Below are 21,463 nucleotides of genomic sequence, written 5' to 3'. Positions count from 1 at the left end.
CCCCCCCCCCGCTTTGGGAGGGTCTCCATTCCAATTGGCTCGGCCAGAAGCCAATCATTCCTAGACACACCCTCTTGGACACACCCAGAATCTTCTTAATCCTCACCTCTTAAACCAATCCAGTTGACAATTCCACTTAACCATTTCAGCCATTGGAGAGAGGCACTGGCCACACTGTCCACATGAACATAGCTGGGCGTGGCGAGCCCGCCTGCAGGGTCACCAGCTCAGAAGTCTGAGGCAGGAGGATAGCAAGTTTGAGGCCAGCCTCAGCAACTAGTGAGGCCCCAAGCAGTTTAGCAAGACCATGTCTGTAGATTTAGGCGGAAAAGGGTTGGGTATGTGGCTTAGTAGTTAAGTGCCCCTGGACTCAACCCCTAGAAACCTCTCCCCCAAACTGACCATAATACACAGGGATGCGCTCTTAGGGGAAAACAAACAACTAATTTTATCAGGAAAGATGGTTATGTTTCGTCTCCTGGGATGGATGGATGTTAATGTCACTTTTTTCAATTTAGTGTTTAAGGAAATGGCTAAGATCATCCTGGATGATATAATTACACTGGCAGTGATGATTTTATATGAACTTTCCCACAAGGGTCAGCTCTACATGTTCATATATGATGGTTTCCTCTCCGAACACCAGTGCTATGTCCTTTCCTTCATTTCTATTGGTCATCTTGGAGTAGAGTGAGGCGCGTTTCCCACTAATGGCAGGAAACTTTTAATTTCAAAAACAAATTGTCAATGGGTTGTTGGGGAATTGATTGTACTGCTTATAAGTCTATTAAAGGTAGAGTGTATCCATCTTTTTTGAAGAAAATTTCCTTTTCAAAGCACACCTATGAGAAAGCAACCGGGAAGTCCCAAATGCTAAAATGGAAATATCTGGGGACAAAATACAGAAACTAAGGAGGCAACAAATTAGAGTGCGGCACCCATTCACCCAGGTTTAAAATGAGGACTGAGTGGTGAAGACAGTACTAGACTCACTGAGGAAGTGTCCAAAGTTTTGAGGTCACACAGGGCCAAGTGTCTGGCACTTAGGGTGGGGTCAGCCAGTGGGTGGAAGGGAATGAATGAGATACCTGTCTTCACTCCATGTGAGGTCATTTTTTTTTTTTTTTTTGCCAATTCTTTGTTTAAGAAAGGGTCTCCAGCTCTGTGATGTGAAAAGAGGTTTCTAAAAGAGTCAGATGGGATATGAAAGCAAGTGTGATTGCATTCCAGTAAAATCTTTCTTAGGTACCAAACAGGTTTAGGGTGGGTGTGGCCCCTGGGCCCTGGTTTGCAGATCTCTGATAAAGAGCTATTAGCATCCATTAACGATGAAGAAAAGGAGCACTTGAACAAATATTAAAAATCACATCCAGTTTGACAAACTTCCAAGCAAACGGTAATGGAGATTGAATCCCAGAGCTGTCTGAGAGTAAAATATGTCCTCCTCACCAGGTACCAAGTCTGTTAGCTACTAAGTGGGACAGGCACGTTTACAGGCCAATTCCTAACACATCTTCAATATGGTGTTGGTTTTCTTCTAGCTAAAACTGTTTGGAGAAACTCACAAAGAACCAGCTGTGATATTTAAGATCCCAGGAACACTATTTATTGTTTTCTTTTAGGTTCCAAGATAATACTTGGATCATTTCATATTGAACTGAGCCTATCTAGAAAGGTTCACACCTGCCATCTCTGTGACCCTCACCTGAGCATGCCCAGAGTGCTCAAGTCTGCCACCTTTAAATGTCTGTGTTCTCCGCCTGAACCTTTCACAGTGACTTTGAGCTGAGCACGCACAGACATGTGTCCACCAACTTCTTTTCTCCAACCATGATCCTGAACTGACCGTGTCAGAAATGTACATCCTCACCCAGAAATGCTCAGGGAGGGGTCCAGCCCCAACGTGAATATGGATAGACTCCCAGAATAAAATTCTCATGTTCCTTTCTTTGGGGAGAGCTTTGCTTTGCAGGCAGCCCCAGTACTGTCCTTAATCACTGTAGGTAATACCTCTTCTCCATTTTTTTATTTTCTTGCTGTGCCCAATAGCTGTGCATTCTTCAAGAAGTGGATCTCTTGCACTGGGTTGTGAGTGTTCATAGACAACTCACACAACTTAGTAATGATGAAAAAAAAAAAAAAAACAATACTTTTCCCTTTCATGTACTGAATTGACAGTTTGCACCCGCAGACATTGTGCTCTTTGATGGAAGTCTTCTCTGCCTCTTGAAGTTCCAATAGCCCTTGGAGAGGTGCATTAAGATACATTGATTCTAGACAGATGGGCAATGTGGTATCAAGGTTTCCTAACAAAGCTAGGATGCCCCCATTCTTTGGAAGGTGGGAGGAAGAGGGAAGGCGAGGCTGAGTGGGGAAAACTCTCTCTAACCAGGGGAAGGCAGGGGGCATTAGGGAGAGTCAGGCTGCCGAAGAGACTTGGCATGGCCCGTGCATTGTTTCCTTGGGGTGACCTCTCCACTAAGTGGCCTATCTCAAGGACTATTAAAGGTGATGCACAGGGCGCCAGGTCTAATGGTTGTGGCCACCAGCATGGAGTGACATAATCCCAGTTCTACCCCACGTCTTTACTAAACACACATTCAGCAGTCAAGATGCTCACGGGGCCTTTTCCATTTCTAAAGTCTTTGAACATCTTTGATCTTCTCCAGCAGATAATAAAGTTGGCCGTCAAGATGCTATGTCTTATGTCGATGTGAATTTCTTCTTGCTATTTGCTTTTAAATCCTGTGCAAACTTTAATCTTTCTCTAGAGAAGCAAGAACTTATTTTTGCATACCTTGGGATTGAACCACTGTAGTTTTACTGGAAGAAATGGAGGGCAGAAATCCATTCACAAGTAGGGTCGCTCAAGTGTGCCAGGGCTACGGGACAGTCACACACTGTGCACGCTGAAATGCTAGGGTGTGTGTCTGAGTTTGTAGGACCATCTCTTCCACTTTGGCATGAAATCTGCTTTCTATTCTATAGTAGCCCTAAGTACTAAGAAAATCAAAGATCCATGCTATTTTTTCAAACATCCAAATTGAAACTAACTTTACAGATTAAGATATTCAGAGTATTCTCTCCATTTTTTTTTTTCATATTTTGGAAAGTCAGAAGAATATTCCCATTATAGGAGGTAACAATAAAATATTGAGAGTCTGTCATCCTTGGAGTTATTCCTCCTGCCTCCAAGAAGGCACACTACATTTCCATTAAAGACAGAGTTACCTCCTACAGCCTTCAAGGGAAACTTTTATAAAACTGCATGCACATTCAGCTTCTGCCTGCATGAAAATATTTATCATTAAAACCCCTGGTAGCCTGCAGACCTGGAAGAATATAACTCAAAAAGTAATTTATATGCTGACAGTTACTACTCCTCCACTTCCTATAAAATATAATTTCTCTTGCTTAGAGTGTAAAGTCCTAATTATTCTTTACTTCCAGGTGGATCATGATGAAATATGGAGTGTTCTTGTAAAAGTCATACAGTAGTGTCTATGAGATTATATATCAAGCTTCAGATATAAAAGCTTGACAAACGTTCAGCTCTATCCCACATAATCTGTTACAAAGCCAGTCTCTTCTGTAGAATAACCAGAGACCCGAGCAATGTAGGTCGCTGTAGGGAGTTTGCTCTGTGTTTTTGCTTTCATTACTTTTCTGAATCTACAAGAGGTGCAAGATTATCCGTCAGCTGAATGCAGCTATTTCTAGGGAATTAGTCTTTAGGATAAAGCCGCTATTGTGAGGTTAGCCGTCATACTCTCTTGGGTCAGGAAAGACACTGTCTAATTTTTAAAGATGATTATATGAGATCCTAACCCTTAGGAATCAATGAAATATCTTGGTTGTCAAGATCTTAATATTACGTATGGCAACTTACTCACTTAGCAGATCTAATTCTAGTGTCTATCCACAGGGTAGAAACTCTCACCCAGAAAGAGAATTCGTCTGGTATGGTTAGCCACATGACTCAAATATGCAAACATCCTGGAAAAGACAGAGGACGTTGGTTGCTGGAAAATAACAAAAAAAATACCATTTCTGTCTCCCTTGTCCTTGTTTTTACTCCTGTATCAGATGGATCAACCGAATGACACCTATAGAAAGCTCTGGAATGTCCTAGGAAAGAGGTTGGATGGAAAAACCAGACTAAGGAAGAGCATGCTTTTAAAATGAAGGCTGAGAAGATCCATCCAAGGTACCCTGAGGTTCTAGGGAAGGAAAGGGATACCTTGTTCATCCCGTCTCACTCGTATGCATGGTGCAGTGATTATACACAGCAGTCAGGATGGATAACCCATACAGACAGATGACCCACGTGGGATCACACAGACAGATAACCAGTGGTGTCTCACCAGGACAGATGCTCACAACAGCGGACACAGGTGTGTGAGTTGGGAAGGCAGGCGTGGGTCTAGACACCACCGAGTAGAGTCTGCCTTAGGCAGACGGATGAACGGTCCACTTGGATTACAGAGGAGAACCCTGGGGTAAGGGAGAGATGTGCTTACACAAGAGGGGATTTATCTTACTGAGAGGGAGGGGCTTAAAATAGACTGTGGAATGTGGCCTAAGGGGACAGAGAAAGGATTGGGACCTTACTCAGAAGAAGGAGATCCTCAAAGATCTCCCTGAGGAGGCTGAGGCAGGAGGATCATGGGTTCAAAGCCAGCCTCAGCAATAGCAAAGTGCTAAGCAACTCAGTGAGACCCTGTCTCTAAATAAAATGCAACATAGGGCTGGGGATGGGGCTCAGGGGTCGAGTGCCCCTGAGTTCAGTCCTTGGTATCAAAAAAAGAAGTCACTGAGTTTGCAGAGCTGGGTGAGGAGGGCCCAGGAGGACTGAGAAGGCCAGGCACGTGCTGTGGCCAAGGAGCGCTCCACAGACGTTTTCACGTGAGGGGGACCACAGCCAGACAGACCCCGGGTGATGTAACCTCAACAATGAGCAGTTGAGGTGGCAGCTTTTCCCTGTTGCTCCTGTTCTGGGAAGACACACATATTAAATTACGGGAGTTGGCAGACCCACTCCAGTTGCTAACAGGGAAAGAATGTTGTTGACTGGGAAGAGCCGGAGTGCAGAGGGACAGGCCCGTTTCACAGCACGGGTGGAATCCCCACCGTCCACGGGAAAAGAAGTGATGCAGACGTTGGATGCAATTTGATAAGATTTTGGTGTTGGAGAGAAATAAGGCGGATCGCGGCTGAGGATAGGGTTTGGGGGGAAACAACAAGAAAAGAAAGTGGAACTCTACAGGATGACGATTTGAATTTCATGAGAAAGAGATGACAGGGTTTGAGCTCGAGGAACAGCTGGACAGAGGTCACATGTGATTTAAAATCGGAGACAAAGGACTTTCTGGCCCTGGTGAGGGGGGAAGGGGCTCGCGAGTTCATGGTGGGAGGCACTGGGTCTGGGGGGCCTGCTGCCCTGCAGGTGGAGGTGCTGCGAGGCAGCTCAAAGCGGCACCGGTCAGAGGGAGGCAGCCGGAGTCACTAGCAGGTGGTCCACGCACGGGAGAGAATGGCCTCCCGCCTCCTTCTCCCTCCCAGGCTGGGTCCTCTGCCCTGCGTGCTCTGGCCAGCCCTTCCTTATCTGTGCCCTGCTTCTGTATGGAAAGGTGTGTGTGTGTCAGGAGCGCACAGAGGACGGGGGCTCGCGGGGAAGAATGTGGCGCTCACTCCCCTCCTCCATGTTAGCTCTGGGCTCTGCAGGCAATGCACAGGGTCTTTATTTTACATTTATCTCCCAAATTCAAGATCAGGCACTTCTAAGGCGGAGACCAGAATACATCCAGGGTTGGGAAAAAATGTCTACGTGTGTGTGCGCACATATGTGTGTGTGTGTGTGTGTGTGTACACTCAGCCCTCCATATCTGTAGGCTCTACATCTGTGGATTCAACAGTATTCCCTCAAAAATACTTGGGGAAAACATTGCTGTTGTATGGAGCACATAAGGACTTTTCCTTGTTATATTTTTTTAATCTTTATTTATTTATTTATTTATTTTTATGTGATGCCTCACCCGTGGGAGGCAAGCGCTCTACCACTGAGCCCCACCCCCAGCCCCCTTTTTCTCGTTAATAGTTCCTAAACGATACACTAGACCGACCATGCACACCATAGTATTGACGTTGTATCGTAAGTCATGATGGTTTAAGGTGCATGGGGTATGTGCATGGGTTAGTTGCAAAGACTATGCTATTTTATGTAAAGGATTTGACTTCCCATGGATTTGGGTATCCATGGGACAGTAGTCTCGGAACCAATCTCCCAGAGACACTGAGAAATGACTGTATTTGTATAGGTGAGTGCATATGTCTGTGAATATATACAGCCATGTACACTATGTTTATAGAAAACTTTACAGGACATATACACTATACAGAGGATGTACATCATATATATACAATATCATGCAATTAAAGGGTATTGCACATTATGTATGTATGTGTAGTATTTTAGCATAGTATTTCTAGCATCATAGACAATGCAATGAATGAATGAATGACTACATTTAAAAGTGAATGAAGCTGTTGGGTTTGATGGCGCAGGCCTGTAATCCCAGCGGCTCTGGAGGCTGAGGTGGGAAGATCACAAGTTCAAAGCCAGCCTCAGCAACACAGTGAGGTCATAAGCAACTCAGGAGACCCTGTCTCTAGATAAAACATAAAAAAAGGGCTGGAGATGTGGCTCAGTGATTAAGTGCCCCTGGGTTTCATCCCTAGTACCAAAAAAAAAAAAAAAATGAAGCTTCTTAACACATAGAAATAGTTCCATGAGATGTTTTGGGGAACCGTTATATAGTACCTGGACTTATACATAAAAATTGACCCCTTTGAATCTATTTAATCTCCAGAGAGAGGATTTCTCCAAAAGCCAGGAAGCTGTGATTCTGGTACTTGTAGAAAGTGTCATATCCAACCAACCTGCTCATGTGGAGCCTGCCTTTTTCCCAGGTGGTGGAAGATAATTATGAGCAATTGCTGCATCTAACTCTGCAGAGCTAGCGTTGCCTCTGCAAAGTTGAGTGCATTCTTTGCCTTCTCATCAAGACCAACTCCCATGAGGGAGGCAGGGTTCTGCTAGACTAATGAACCAATGGCCCTAGGGTCCCCAGGACAAGGGATGCCCCTGGCCGTCTCTCTCATTCCTGCCCTGGTTCCCTGAGCCCTTTCCAGGTGCTCCTACACGGCAGTCCCTACCAGCCCCGCACACTGAACAAGCCACAAACATCAAGGAACTTATTTTACAACTAAGATGTGCATGTCTTGTGAGACCCTCTTGTTTTGCTCAGTTGGTGACAAACATACTACTTAAGGGGAAAAAAAAAATGGAAACAAGGAAAACCAATGTGGGAATTCTTAAGTAACTTCACTCAACGGAGCATTAGGTAGCTGTCCAAAAAGTAACACAACCACAGTGTGACACCAAGGAAAAACAGGCATGCCACTTTCAAGAGAAAAACAAAAACTACAACAATTCGACAGTTTGTGTTCCCTTTAGAGAGAAGTGTGCTTGTGCACAAAGCCTGCAAATAACGGAAGTGCATAAATAGATGGCTCACAAGGTACGGCTTTCTTTCTTTTGGTGGCGGTCCTTGGGACGGAACCCAGGGACTCACCCGTGCTACACAAGTGCTCTACCACCGAGGTGCATCCTGTCCTGTTTTCTTGTTCAGTTTCCTTCACGACACCAAGACAATTGCACCAACAATAAACACCACAAAGATGTCTCCAGAGGTGAAATTGTTTTGCACCTCGTTCTTCCATAGATACACAGGTGTGTGTCACAATCGAGCTCAAGACGCATGTGGAGGTCACTTACTGTAATTGGTGGGGTGTGGGGACGTGAAGTGAAGGGACACCTTGGCGCTCTTGAGGCGGGTCTGCCCCCAGTATGTGATGGCCTGCAGTTCCACGGTGTAGTCGTAATCTGGCTGAAGCCTCTCCAGGACCACGAAATTCTGGAGCTGCAAACAGAGGGAGTATCCCCGAGCCCCATTAGAAACGGTCTTCGCCTCTCGTTTCCACAGCAAATCTTACCAGACATTGTGAAGCACGTCAACATTTTGCTTGCATGGGCCTTCAACTTCCCAAGGTCAGACACTGTGTGGATTTGCACCATGGCAAATCCACTTTTACCGCGGATCAAAATAGATTTCATAAAAAGGCCAGAACCCGTTAAATAATAATTGTCCTAATTCAACAACTGCATGTGCAGGAGCAAATGATTTCAAACACACTCCCTTCTAGACAGCAGTCTGAACAGAAAAGAGGGCTCTTCCTAATGAAGTTACAAAGGCTTGTGTTGCCAGAGACCCGGGACAGTTATGAAATGGCATTAATTGCCCTTCTTTGCTAACTGTTCTACATCTCCTGAGTGCAGTTCCACCAAAAGTTACAAAACAAATCAGCTTCAAAAAAATGCTTGAAGATATTTCTGCCATCATTATTGTCAATGTCAAACACTGACCCAATTTTCTATAGATGCTGCTGCGATTGAAAGGAAGTAAAGCAAAACTGCGTAATTGGCCTAATATCTTGGGGACAAGACAGGAATTCTGCAAAGGCTAAAGGAGAAGGTGATGTCTCCAGGTGCACAGGGCAAGGTGGAATTAGAACTGAAGATTACACTTAGGAGAAGTTTAGTAAAGCCCCCTTCCAGGAACTTGTATTCAAGACAAAGAAGATCATTGCCTTAGAATTTAAAACACTCATTAAATAGAATGCACTTGGTCACTTAAAAAAGACAGGTGGTAGACAGGTGTAGTGGCACATGCCTATAATCTCAGTGACTCATGAGGCTGAGGTTGGAGGATCAGGAGTTAGGGCAGCTTCTGGGTTCCCCATTTCCTTTAAGTAGGATTTATCTGTTTAATTGCATCTCATTCTTCCTAAACTCTGTTTTCCGCCAGGTCAATTAAAATTCACTTTTCAAAGAGCCTTCACTTGGAAGTCCCCACTTTATTTAGTTACCATGGATATTAGAACGGCATCTTAAGAAATGGGAATAGTCGATCCCCAGGAAGAAATTCCTTGGTGTCTTATTTCTTTGGTGGTTTTCTGTTTTCTAATCTCATTGATCAGGTTGGCCAAACTTTAATATCTCAAAGTGCAATAATTCATATAGAATGTAGCTTGTCTTTTTTCCACTGGAAAATACAAGACACTCATGAGACAGTGACCCATAATTTGGGCTACCCTGGGTGTTATGGTTTAGATATAAAGTGTCCCTCAAAAGAGAATGTTCAGAGGTAAAATGGCTATATTATGGGGTGTAATCCAATTGGTGCATCAATCCGCTGATAGGGATTAACTGGGTGGTAACTATAGGCAGGTGGAGTGTGTGTGGCTGCAGGAGGTGGGTCCTTGGGGGACATGCCTTTGGGATTTATATTTTGTCCGTGGTGAGCAGTCTCTCTCTCTCTCTCTCTCTCTCTCTCTCTCTCTCTCTCTCTCTTATTTGCCAAGTCCTGAGCTGGTTTCCTCCAGAACACCTTTCTGCCCTGATGTTCTGCCACACCTTGGGCCCAGAGCTATGGAGTCAGCCATCTATGGACTGAGACCTCGGGAACCATGAGCCCCAAATAAACTTCTCCTCTAAAATTGTTCTTTGTCAGTTCTTTTGGCCACTGCAGTGAAAAGGTGACTCAAACACTGGGCTCACGGATACTTAAATTAGTAACTGCACTGGATCATTGTGATTAATTTAATTTATGATTTATGCTTTGTTTATATAATGGGCATATGATAGACATCAGTTGCTCATATCCCTAGTGTATCTTTGATGCTGTCTGGTTACGAATGTCATAAAATGCCACCTGAAGTAGGGAACTTTAACATTTTATCATGTCATTTTTTTTTCCTTTGGATTCCAGTGATTTTACAACTTTAGCTCTTGAGCTATTTCTATCAGACAAAACATGGCAGGATTCTTCAACATAAGAAATCAACCTGTATGACAATATCTTCAAAATGAAAATAGTTTAACAGTTAAATATCGATGATATGGGCTTTTGGAGACATAATTTATAATTCTAAGTAGCACAGATATCAAAATCTTTAGTACAGGGCTGGGGATGTGGCTCAAGCAGTAGCGCGCTCGCCTGGCATGCGTGCGGCCCGGGTTCGATCCTCAGCACCACATACAAACAAAGATGTTGTGTCCGCCAATAACTAAAAATAAATAAATAAATAAATATTTTTTAAAAAAAATCTTTAGTACAAAAAAAATCCTATCTTTTAAAAAGTATTTTTAAACAGAACTCATTTAGAAAATCAGCTTCATAAATGAGGGAGAAGAGTGTTTATATAAATGTTATAACATCAAAATAAAGGAAGGTACACCAAAAGTAAATCGAGTAGCTAACTCCTTTATGCACCAAAATGTCCTGTTCACTATGATAGAAATCTCACTGCAGAGAAGGGCTCAATGAAGATGTAATTCTTGGCATCTGGATGATAAAGCCCTTCAGATTCTTCTTAAATCAGTGTGAAAAACACGTGGCCCAACTGTACTTTCTAAGTTGTGTGCAGGTGGAAAAACTCGAAATAGGAGAGTTATGAATATTTGCCTTTCAATTTACAAAGTTCTTTTAAGAGAGAGAGAGAGAGAGAGAGAGAGAGAGAGAGAGAGACCTGCGTATAAAGGACAGGACATCTTACATTATTTCATCTTTGTGGCTACATAGGTAAGAAGGACGTATGTTAATTGTAGCTTTGATTTCTGGAGGTGACGTTGTAACTGCCATTAGAATAAGAATAGGTGAGTGGACTCAATTCAATTGTGTTTGCCTAGGATGGGACAGAAACCCTTGGCACGCATGCTCCTTGGTGCTCAGTTACTCTAACAAATGCCTCAGAAGATCAACTTAGAAAAGGTCTGTCCTGGCTGACAGTTTTAGAGGTCTCAGTGGTCCTCTTTTTTTTGGTGGGGTGGGTATGGGGATTGAACTCAGAGGTACTTGACCACTGAGCCACATCCCCAGCCATATTTTATATTTTATTTAGAGACAGGGTCTCACTGAGTTGCTTAGCACCTCACTAAGTTGCTGAGGCTGGCTTTGAACTCGCGATCCTCCTGTCTCAGCCTCCCGAGCTGCTGGGATTACAGATATGTGCCATGGTACCCACCTGGTGACCCCTTTGCTGTGGGCAATGTATTATGGCCAGAGTAGGTGCACAGTAAAATTGCTCTTCTCATTGCTTAGAAGCCAAGTGGTAAAGGAAGGGGCTGGGGTCCTATTGTCCCTTTCAAGGACACACCTCCAGTGACCCTTGGGTCCTAATGCCTGAGGACTCCACCCCCTCCCCACAGCTCCAAGCAGGAGACCAACACTTTTAGCTCAAGACGGGCCACTCTTCCGACTTGGGGTTCACATACACCCTGCACGACGCAGCCCTCCCTCCTCGTTCCCACTCACCCCGTCTGTGGTTTTTCTCCGCTTCTTCTTTGTGGGGACAAGGGACTTGTTGCTGACCGTCCAGCTCCAAAACACCTTGTAGTGGTGCACGGGGATATCTGGCTCCTCGGGGAGGTCCCAGGCAATGGTCACCGTGACGGTCCCGTCACTGTTGACGGTGGAGTTGGCCAGTTGGAGGTCAGCGGGGGCTGGTGGTGCCGACGGATCTGTAACCCCAGGGAAAAGAGAAGCCATCTCAGTCGCCGACCAGGGTCAGCAGCGTGACACCAATTTTATGTGCATTGTCATGTAATCCGATGACTTATGTACAATGTCCAGTTTTGCAGTTCTACCCATTCTGGTTTCTGAAAACCCAAATCTCAATTGGGTGCTGAAATCACCAGCCTACAAAACTCTGTATGGAGAAGGCATCGTGTGATCGCAGCCGGAGGGTCTGCTCATCATTTCTAGCTGCAAATTGAGCTCAGGCAGCTGCCCCACACCACAGGCCACCTACAGATGCCCCCACAGCAGAACACAGCGCAGGGTTCCAGCTACAACGCCATCTGCACAGGAGGCCCAGAGAGACCATATCTAACAACGTAGAAGCCAGGAGAAAATGTACCCGTGTTGTGACTGTCAGTGATTCCAAGCTTTGGAACAAGGGCCAAGGGAGTTATATTAAAAAATTCCTAGCTTTCTGCAGTTTGGAGATTCCTTAGAAAACTTGGACTGGAACCACTACGTGATACAGCTATCCCAGTCCTTAGTCTATACCTAAAGGACTGAAAATCAGCACACTACAGGGACACAGCCACATCAATGTTTATAGCAGCTCAATTCACAAGAGCTAAAATGTGGAGCCAACCAAGGTGCCCTTCAATAGATGAATGGATAAAGAAACTGTGGTTTATATACACAATGGAATATTACTCAGCCTTAAAGAAGAATGAAATGATGGCATTTGCTGGTAAATGGATGGATCTGGAGAATATCATGCCAAGTGAAATAAGCCAATCCCAAAGAATCAAAGGCCAAATGTTTTTTTCTGATACGTGGATGCTGATTCACCATGGGGAGGGGATAGGGAAGAACAGAGGTACTTTGCATTAGGCAGAGGGGAGTGAAGGGAGGAGGGGTATGGGGTAGGAAGGACAGTGGAATGAATCAGACATTATTCCCCTGGTACTTGTACGATTGCACGAATGGTGTGACTCTATATGGTGTGCAACCAGAGAAATGAAAACTTGTGCTCCACTTGTGAACAATGAATTGAAATTGAAATTCTGCTCTTATGTACAACTAATTAGAACAATTACAAAAATAAAAAATAAATCCCTAGCTTTCTCCTGGGATGCACAGTTCCTGGGGCTTTGTGTAGGCTAGTTGCTTTGTTATTTAAAATGGGAAAGTTTCGTGGTTTTTCTGGTGTGAGGAGCATAGGCCCCTCCTCGCTTGTGAGAAGTCCGCTTTGGTCACCCGTAGTGGTCACCTCCTTCTCCTTGCAACACACCCTCCTGGCTTCCAGGATGCCTCTCTCCACTGAATCTGCCTTCAGGTTCACGCCAAGCTCCTGCTCAGGCACCTGCCCCTGGTTCCTCACATTCCATCAGCTCTTAACACAAGAACATTTCAAGGTATTTGTTTCAATACCAGAAAGCTAATATAGTCCCCCTGACCAAGAAAACTTTACCACCATTTTCTCCAAAGTCCTTATTATACCAGTAGATTTAGCACATGTCATCTGTAAAATAATGTACATCTTTCAGACATTTTCTCAAAAGTAAGGCCCTTTGGACTCCTGATCATACCAAGATGGTGCACTTCCATGACTTTGATGTGATTCTTCATGAAAGAAGGAACAAGGCTCCACATCGGAGCAAATGCCCGTCTGTTGAGGAACAGCTCTGCATATTTATAGAGCCAGGGGTGGTTTGACAGTTGGCATGGGGTGCTTTTTTATTGGTGGGTAAGGATCAGGTGAGCAGCAGGGCTAGTCTGATTGGTGGGTAAGGATCAGGTGAGCCAGTAGGGCTAATCTGATTGGTGGGTAAGGATCAGGTGAGCCAGTAGGGCTAATCTGATTGGTGGGTAAGGATCAGGTGAGCCAGCAGGGCTAATCTGATTGGTGGGCAAGGATCAGGTGAGCAGAAGGGCTAATTTGATTGATGGGTAAGGATCAAGTGAGCCAGCAGGGCTAGTCTGATTGGTGGGTAAAGATCAGGTGAGCCAGCAGGGCTAATCTGATTGGTGGGTAAGGATCATATGAACCAGCAGGGCTCTGATTGGTGGGTAAGGATCATGTGAGCCAGCAGGGCTCTGATTGGTGGGTAAGGATCAGGTGAGCCACCAGGGCTAGTCTGATTGGTGGGTAAGGATCATATGAGCCAGCAGGGCTCACCATTGGTCGGCTCTTTTGGGGGATGGGGAAGTTAGTCTTTGGAGCCGGGATGACTCCCAACACTTCTAATTGCTTCCTCCCCCATCACTACTAAATTGCAAAGTCAAAATACAGACTGCAGATTAAAAATACTAGAAAAGATGATTCCATCTGTCCTGAATGCACCCAGACATTTTCCTGTCAGTGTAACAACATTCATGTAGCACTCCACGCATAACCTACCATGAGTTACTGGAGAAGATCAAAACCTATAGGGGGATGTGCATGGGTTACATGCAAACAGTGCACAGTTTTTATGTGGAACTTGAGCATCCCTGGGTTTGGGTGTCCTCCAAGACCCTAGGGTCTTGGAGCAAATCCTCCTTGGAAGCTGATAGATGATTGTGCTTATTTCTTTTCTGTCTCCCTGCCCTGGGGCTAATCAAAGCTCTATCTCTTTCCTTCGCTCCTACATTCCTAGCATTCGCAAGAGCCCCTAGCACACAGCAAATGCTCAGTGAACATTTGCTGAATGATTGACTGAGAAGCTTCTCGTAATGGTGAACTTCGACTTGTCAAGAGATAGTCCAGTTTCAGGCTCAAACTTGTCAATCAAAATGGTTAGATCATAAGATCCCCGGGTGAAATGCAAAGTCAGAGGAGTGCTATTCCCATTTGAGATAAGAGAGTCACAGCAGCACCCTTCTGTTATGGAGGGTTCCATCCTTCACCTACGAAAGAGAGTGGCAGATCCTTGCAGGACGGAACTAAGCTGACAAGGGAATCATCACCGCAAAGTAAGAGGAAAGCTAAAATGAAGGAACACACCATCCACACTGCTTGTGCGTGAGGGTATGCCCTGGAAATCAGTCAACTTGTGAGCTTTCTAGATATGCTACACTCATGGAGAAAAACCAAAGATGGTCTCTTCCAAAGAAACATATGAGGAAATAATGCTTTCAAAATATGAAGGTTTGATTTACACTTTCCCAAAACTAAGACTCGGATGGACAATCTACACCACCAAGAGGGTGCACTCCCATTACTAAGATAAGACAGTCTAAAAGCTTTTTCTTCCTTAAAAAAAAAATTTCTATTAAATCACAAAGCAACAGAGAATTGTGAAGATGTGAAGATAACCCACTTATGGCTCCCAGAACATGAATGGCCATTCATTTATTTATGGTACCAGGGATTGAACCCAGGGTGCTTAACCATTGAGTCACATCCCAGCCCTTTTGGTATTATATTTAGAGACGGGGTCTCGCTGAGTTGCTTAGGACCTTGCTAAGTTGCTGAGGCTGGCTTTGAACTCAGGATCCTCCTGCCTTAGGTCCCCCCCCCCAGCTGCTAGGATGACAGGCATGCGCCACCATGCCCAGGTGAATGGCTGCTATTTTTACACATTTTAATTTGCAAAATGTTCTAATTAAACCTCATTTGCAAAATAGGCCACGAGCCAAATTTGGACCGTGGTCTATGAATGGCCAACCCCTCATCAAGAGCATTTCAAAAGCTATTATGGAATCAACTCTATGAAACTTGACATGAACACTGGTTATCTGCAATTTTACTGACACATGATTATATGCTATTGATTGAATGTTGGCAGTGCTGTTCCCATTTGGAGATAGGGGGCAGGAGGACTAATTTCTCACTTCTCTAGCTCCAAATTACAGAGGGAGAGGGTTGGATCCACAGTACAGGACCAGCCTTCTCTCAACTCCCCCATCTGAGTTTCACATCAAAGCATGCTCTCTTGCTGATTCATTCCAATAACTCCTTTGCACCCTCACAGTCACCTGCAGGAATGCACCCCGGAAAACACACACAGCAAGCCCACTCTCGGAGATAACTGAACTCAACTTCTTATGCAAACTATGTTGAATATTTAACATGTAAATCCAACTTTGGCTTTTGAGAACAATAGTTTCTTTTATCGGTGATCCTAGGTGGTGTTTTCAGCAAAAATGGACCTGCTCACTTCCAGCAAGTCAGATTTCAGGTTTTATTGCGTAACCTTTTCTGGCACATGTCACAAGCAACGAAGTAACAGGCACGAAGTCTTAGCACAATGGAACACTTTGAGCCCAGGCGGTGGGCAAAGTGACAAATAAAACCACTTATCACCCTTGGCGAAATGCAGGTCTATTATTGCACTGACGTGAACTCTCATGGGAAAGGACGGTGTCCGCCTGTCCCGGGAGAAACTCCATCACTTTTTGTGAGGCAGACTCCTGTAAGGTTTGCAGACAATGCTATTTGTTACATAGAAACCATGTCTGCATGTTAAAACAAAACAACAGATAAATAGCCAGGGCTACAAAGAAAGTAACCACTATAAATAATCACAGGCTAATACCCACAAAGCACAGAATAAAAACTATATATATTGCAGGAAAATGAATGTAGATGTCTGAGATCACATTTCCCACTGAGCTGCATCCCAGGAGTACCTCTGAAGGTGTGAGACTGAGATCAACTGCAGTTTTATTTTAAAAGTCATGTTGCAACTATGTTGCAAAGTCTCCAAGCAAATAGAACATTGGCTCTAATACTTAGACCTCAATTTTTCCTTTCCAGATTTCACACTTGGGATACTTGACCTTCCCCTTAAAGAAAAAAAAAAATCTTCCCCATACAGTATCCTAAATATCCAGGGCATGAGTCTTTGGGAAGTCACTGAAGCTTCATGGCAGGTAAATTTGCAACTATGCAATGCTTTCAAGACTCATAGACGCCTAGGGTTGCTCATTGGAGGTGGAACATATGTGCAGCCCTGGGACCGTACAGTCTTGGGTCCCCAAGGAGACACAGGGAATTTTGTTACTACCAGAGAGTCCTGCCTAGTTTTACCAACACTTTGTAATGCATGTGCAGAAAAAACAGAACCTGTGATTCATGTACACTATTGAAACAATTCTGGGTACTTTCTTTCCTTTGTACTGTATACAGAAATGGAGAAAAAGATGGGAAAAAACCCTCTGAATTTGGAGGGAAAAATATAATAAATATTCAAAGACATATTAAAATAGAATAAATATTCAAAGACATAGGTTAATAATACCTTAAGTTGGATTTGACCCTTTTCTTCCTAAGTTCCCTGAAATGTATGTTATTTTGCAATGTCCAGTTGATAACTGACTAATTTAAAATGCCCCAAACAAATGTTGGCCTACTTTGAAAACCATAAGAAAAAATATACGGATTTGGATTTTGTCTTATATGGTTCACAGACTTGGAATATTTTCTTCTTTCAGTGCTCATGTGCATATGCACATAGTCTCAAGAGCCAAAAGCAAACCATTTATTTCCAAGACTCTTTAGAGTTGTAAATCTAATCTTACTGTATTACCCTATTACCACTGAGCAGCTTGTATTTCCAATGAGAAGTCGGCAATATATGCATTTTTACCCATTCCATGGATAGAAACAGTGTCAAGAAGAGGTTAAAACCCATCTGCTGATAAAGAAGCCAAAAAGAACACAAACCCATCCTGTATTTTTCTATGTGGATGACCCTCATCCCAAATAGCACGTCTGCCAAATTAGGGTCTCCGCTAGTTAAACATCAGTTGCGTTCTTATCCCGAGAAACGGACAATAATGGAAAACCTGTCTAATGCTGAGAGAAGAGGGAGAACATGGAACCGAGGGATATGGGACTTTGGCAGCTATCACCTCCATTTTTTAAAGGAAAATTTGCAATATTTAAGAATATCAGGATTCCTTTCGCAGTGGGAAAACTATGAAGATATGCACGTAAAACGCAGTTCAACACTTCTTAGTGGCAGTGTGTAAGAGGAATCGCAGGTTGTTGAGTTAAACAACAGGGTCCCACCCAGATTCCCTAGTGCTTTGTAATTCCAGGGCTCCCCTGCACCTCCTTATGCGAGGCTGTCTAGACCCAAAGCCAGCTCTGCCGTGCACAAGCCAGGTTTGGGGTGGGATGGCTTGCAGCAGTGAGTGACGGGGGTGGCGCCTGGATACCACGGCTCCCCTATGCACCTCTCCAGGGAGTAACCCTAGATGGGTAGTGCGTCCCACACCAGCCCCTGAGCTCCCCTTGGGGACAGAGGTCCTCTTGGCCACGGTGGTAACAAGTGTGAGACATCCCCCTTTACTGTCTTCTTCCTGTCTCACTTCGCCTCTTACCTTGCCCTCCTTTCGTGGATCACCTCCTACCTGAACTATTATACACACCCAAACCTCAAAGCCGTCGAAGCTCAGAATCCTCTGGCTGTGGGGAGACTCCTAGCTTGGACTGTCAATCCCTCCTTTGGCTAAGAGTTGTATTCAAAGCACCCTGTGTCAACGATCTGGGGATGTACCCATACATCTACTCCATGCACTCTGAAATTTCCAGTCGTTTTATCCAAGTGGAACGATACAGAAAAGTTGAGGAAGACCCTAGGATCTGGCAGGATTAGTGACCAGAAAAACACTTAATTTCAGGAGTGACCTGTATTGAAGGTAAATCAATATGTGCAGGGAGGACCATTTCTATGTTCTAAATAAAGAGAGAAAAAACAGAGTCATTAGTCTATTCAAGTACAAATAACTTTAATTATTATTATTATTATTATTATTATTTTGGTACTGGGGATTGAACCTAGGAATGCTTAACCACTGAGGTACATCCCAGACCTACTTTTGTGTTTCATTTAGAGACAGGGTCTCACTGAGTTGCTTAGGGCCTCGCTTAGTGGCTGAGGCTGGCTTTGAACTCACGATCCTCCTGCCTCAGCCTCCCAAGCTGATGGGATTACAGGCATGAGCCACTGTGCCTGGCTATTTTTAAAACTTTAATCCAATTTCTACTCAAATACTGGAAGAAAAAATGGTATACAGGTTTTAAACAAGTAAATTTAAACAGCATTCCAAGTTCTCTTTTAAAAATTCTTTTGGCTGCCGGAAAAATAAATAATAATACTGATTTTACCCATTCTGTAATCCTGGCTAGATTCTGGAGCAGGTGGGAGTTGGTGCTTACCAGGAGCAGGGTATGCATGAAAGTAAGTTTCTAATCCCCGCATTAGATTACTTATAATCTATGCACCGAGAATTCCCTATAAAACACAGATGTTTAGTGAAGAGTCCATCAGGGCAGAATAAATGAGTTAAAAAGAAATTACTTTAAACAGTCACCAGTCCATTTTGGCAAACTACAGACTCATTTCGAATTTAACACAATCATAAGGAAGATAATGGGAAGAATTTTGGCTTCTCTATGAAAATTGGGGTTATAGCCTATGGAAGCCCAGCAGTTAGGCTAAAGTAAATAGAACTATTTTTTTTTTTTTTGTCATTCTTTCCTTTTCCTACTTAATTTTACTTTTATTTCCAGAGGTGTTCATGGCAGATGAAAAAAATAATTCCTTCCCATTATGGCTAGATTACTACCTGCCCCCAATACACTAGATGATGGCTTGCCCTTGGACATAGTCTACGACTGTGGGAACATTGATTCTTTCTTAAAGCAATGTTAAATCACCAGAAGGCGGGCACGATTCTAGTTCTGCAGCGAAACAGAAATAAATGGGCCTTTATGGACAGAAAAGGCACCATGAGTTTTGAAACATGAAAGTGTTGTCCTGTTCCACTGGGGAAAGTCAAGGTCAGGAAAACAAGTTATTTTTCTGATTTCAGCTTCTCTTTCCATTACTCAGGATTCATTCCTTTTTTTAAATGCAGTGACGTCTGGTCTAGCGGCTCTGACATGTCAGGCACTGGAGTCAGTAACTGCACCCAAAGACAAAAAATATCCGTGGGACACACACCTTCACCCTGACTCAACAGAAGACAGAAGAGCAAAACGTTTACCATGTAAAACGTTCGAGGTAGGAAGTGAAAACCGAGAAAGAATGGAGCAGGGGCAATGTGGGTGGGTTTGCGCACTTGTCCGTTCGCCATTCTAGGAGGGGTGGCCAAAGGAGGCTTTGCTAAGAAAGAGACGTTTGTGTGGAGGTGGTGGAAGAGTCAGCTTTGCAACTGTGTGGAGAAAGAACTTTCTGGTTCCAAGAAGTAGCAATGCAAAGGTCCAGTGGCCACGGAGAGTTTGGAGTGTTGGGAGGAGAGCAAAAGAGCCTGTGGGGTTCCGTGGGACAGCAGAGTTGGGAGGGAGTTTGAGAAGGAGGAGGGAGGAGGGTCTTCTAAGACTGTTGACACGGTAAAGAAGATTGCTCCCAATCAAGTTAGACCTGGAGGTATGAGGACGTGCTACGCTCAAAACAGACCCAATGTAACAGATGTCAACAGAATCACTCAGACTATGGGGTGATTGGACGGTCCATCCTCATTTGAATGGACAGACTGGGGGGTCACTATAGGCAGGTGGAGTGTGGCTGGAGGAAATGAGTTACTGGGGGTGTGCTCTGGAATGGTGCATCTTCCCTGTGGCCCGTCCCTCCCTGTCCACCCCTCTCTCTGCTTCTTGATTCCACCATGAGTGGAGCTGCTCTCCTCCTCCATTGGGCCCTTCCGCCATGATCTTCCGCCATGACGCTCTTGGACCCAGAGCCATGGAGTTGGCCATCTACGGACTGGACCTCTGAAACCATGAGCCATAGTAAACTTTTGCTCCTCTAAGTTGTTCTTGTCAGATGTTTTGGTCACAGCGTTCGTAAAACTAACTAAAATACATGCAGAAAAGGAAATCCGGTACCTTCTTGAGGACTTCCTGGTGACTTATAGGAAACGACTCTTCAGGTTTGTGTGTGTGTGTGTGTGTGTGTGTGTGTGATGAACTGCACAGAGGACAGCATTGTCCATCACTAAGCTAATCATTGAGAGAAGACAACGTGGAAGCAGACCATCTATGTCTTTGGAGGCTGCACGTATTTCCAGAAATGGAGTGATCATTTACAAATCAATATGATTTTTATGTCTGAGACTGTTTTCTACAAAAAGCTTCTTTTTTGAGTAGATGTCCTACACTGAAGGATGCTAATTATTCTAATAGGGCTGCCATTCAAATACATGGGTTAATAAGAGAAGCTAAAGCAACAGAAACAACTTTCTGTCTTTAAATTTTCCCAGTGAGGCATGGTCTTACTGGGAGGATGGATTTCTTCTAACCCCAAATGTTGGTGATGATGCTACAGTACTGTAAATAACACAAGTTATTGGGTTGTACACCCATAAAGAATAGACTTTGCGGCACATAAATTATTTTAATAAAATTGTGAGACAATATTTCCCAGACAAGATTTCTCTCCACTTGAGATTGAGTAAGGAAAGACCTGGCGCCATCTTGGTAGAGATGAAGTCTCCTTTGGGTGGATCTGGGGGGAGTGAATACCTTCCCCTGTTTAGCTATCTGTGACACTCACATCATTCTTGTGGTGTGTCCCACTAACGAAGTGATAGAACCTACCATACATTCTGTGCAGAACTTTTTGGTTTTTAAGAGTTTAATAACTAATGTCTGGGATGCGCTTCCCAACGCAACATTTGGCACTGGAGTTTGGAGCCTATTGAGACAAGCAGGAAACAGAACAATACTTTCCTGGTGACTGCAATGTTTCAAAAGAGGGTGCATTTTTGTTCAACAAAAGCCAAATTAAATTCAAATTAAACTCAGAGGCAGTCGCTCTAATTCTGGTCTGTTGCATTGCTCTGTAATACGAAGTGTGGAAACTGAGTAGCTTTCCAACCTTGTGATCCTCTCC

The 21,463-nt window shown here is 44.0% G+C and overlaps 1 protein-coding gene across 1 annotated transcript in view; it reads right to left on the bottom strand.

Moving 5' to 3' along the window:
* The window catches only part of Anos1 (anosmin 1), a 129,219-nt gene that overhangs the window by 20,166 nt on the left and 87,590 nt on the right, over positions 1 to 21,463 (bottom strand). Inside the window, exons 7-8 of the mRNA XM_048797402.1 lie at positions 11,436 to 11,641; positions 7,838 to 7,982 (exon numbers count right to left, since the gene is read on the bottom strand). Of these exons, the coding sequence (XP_048653359.1) occupies positions 7,838 to 7,982; positions 11,436 to 11,641 (351 nt within the window). The remainder of the gene's footprint in view (positions 1 to 7,837; positions 7,983 to 11,435; positions 11,642 to 21,463) is intronic.

Source organism: Marmota marmota, unplaced genomic scaffold (genome assembly GCF_001458135.2).
Source record: "Marmota marmota marmota unplaced genomic scaffold, marMar, whole genome shotgun sequence".
Taxonomy (NCBI): Eukaryota; Metazoa; Chordata; class Mammalia; order Rodentia; family Sciuridae; genus Marmota; species Marmota marmota.
The sequence above is the reverse complement of the archived record's forward strand: the minus strand, read 5'-3'. Positions and strand labels throughout refer to the sequence as shown.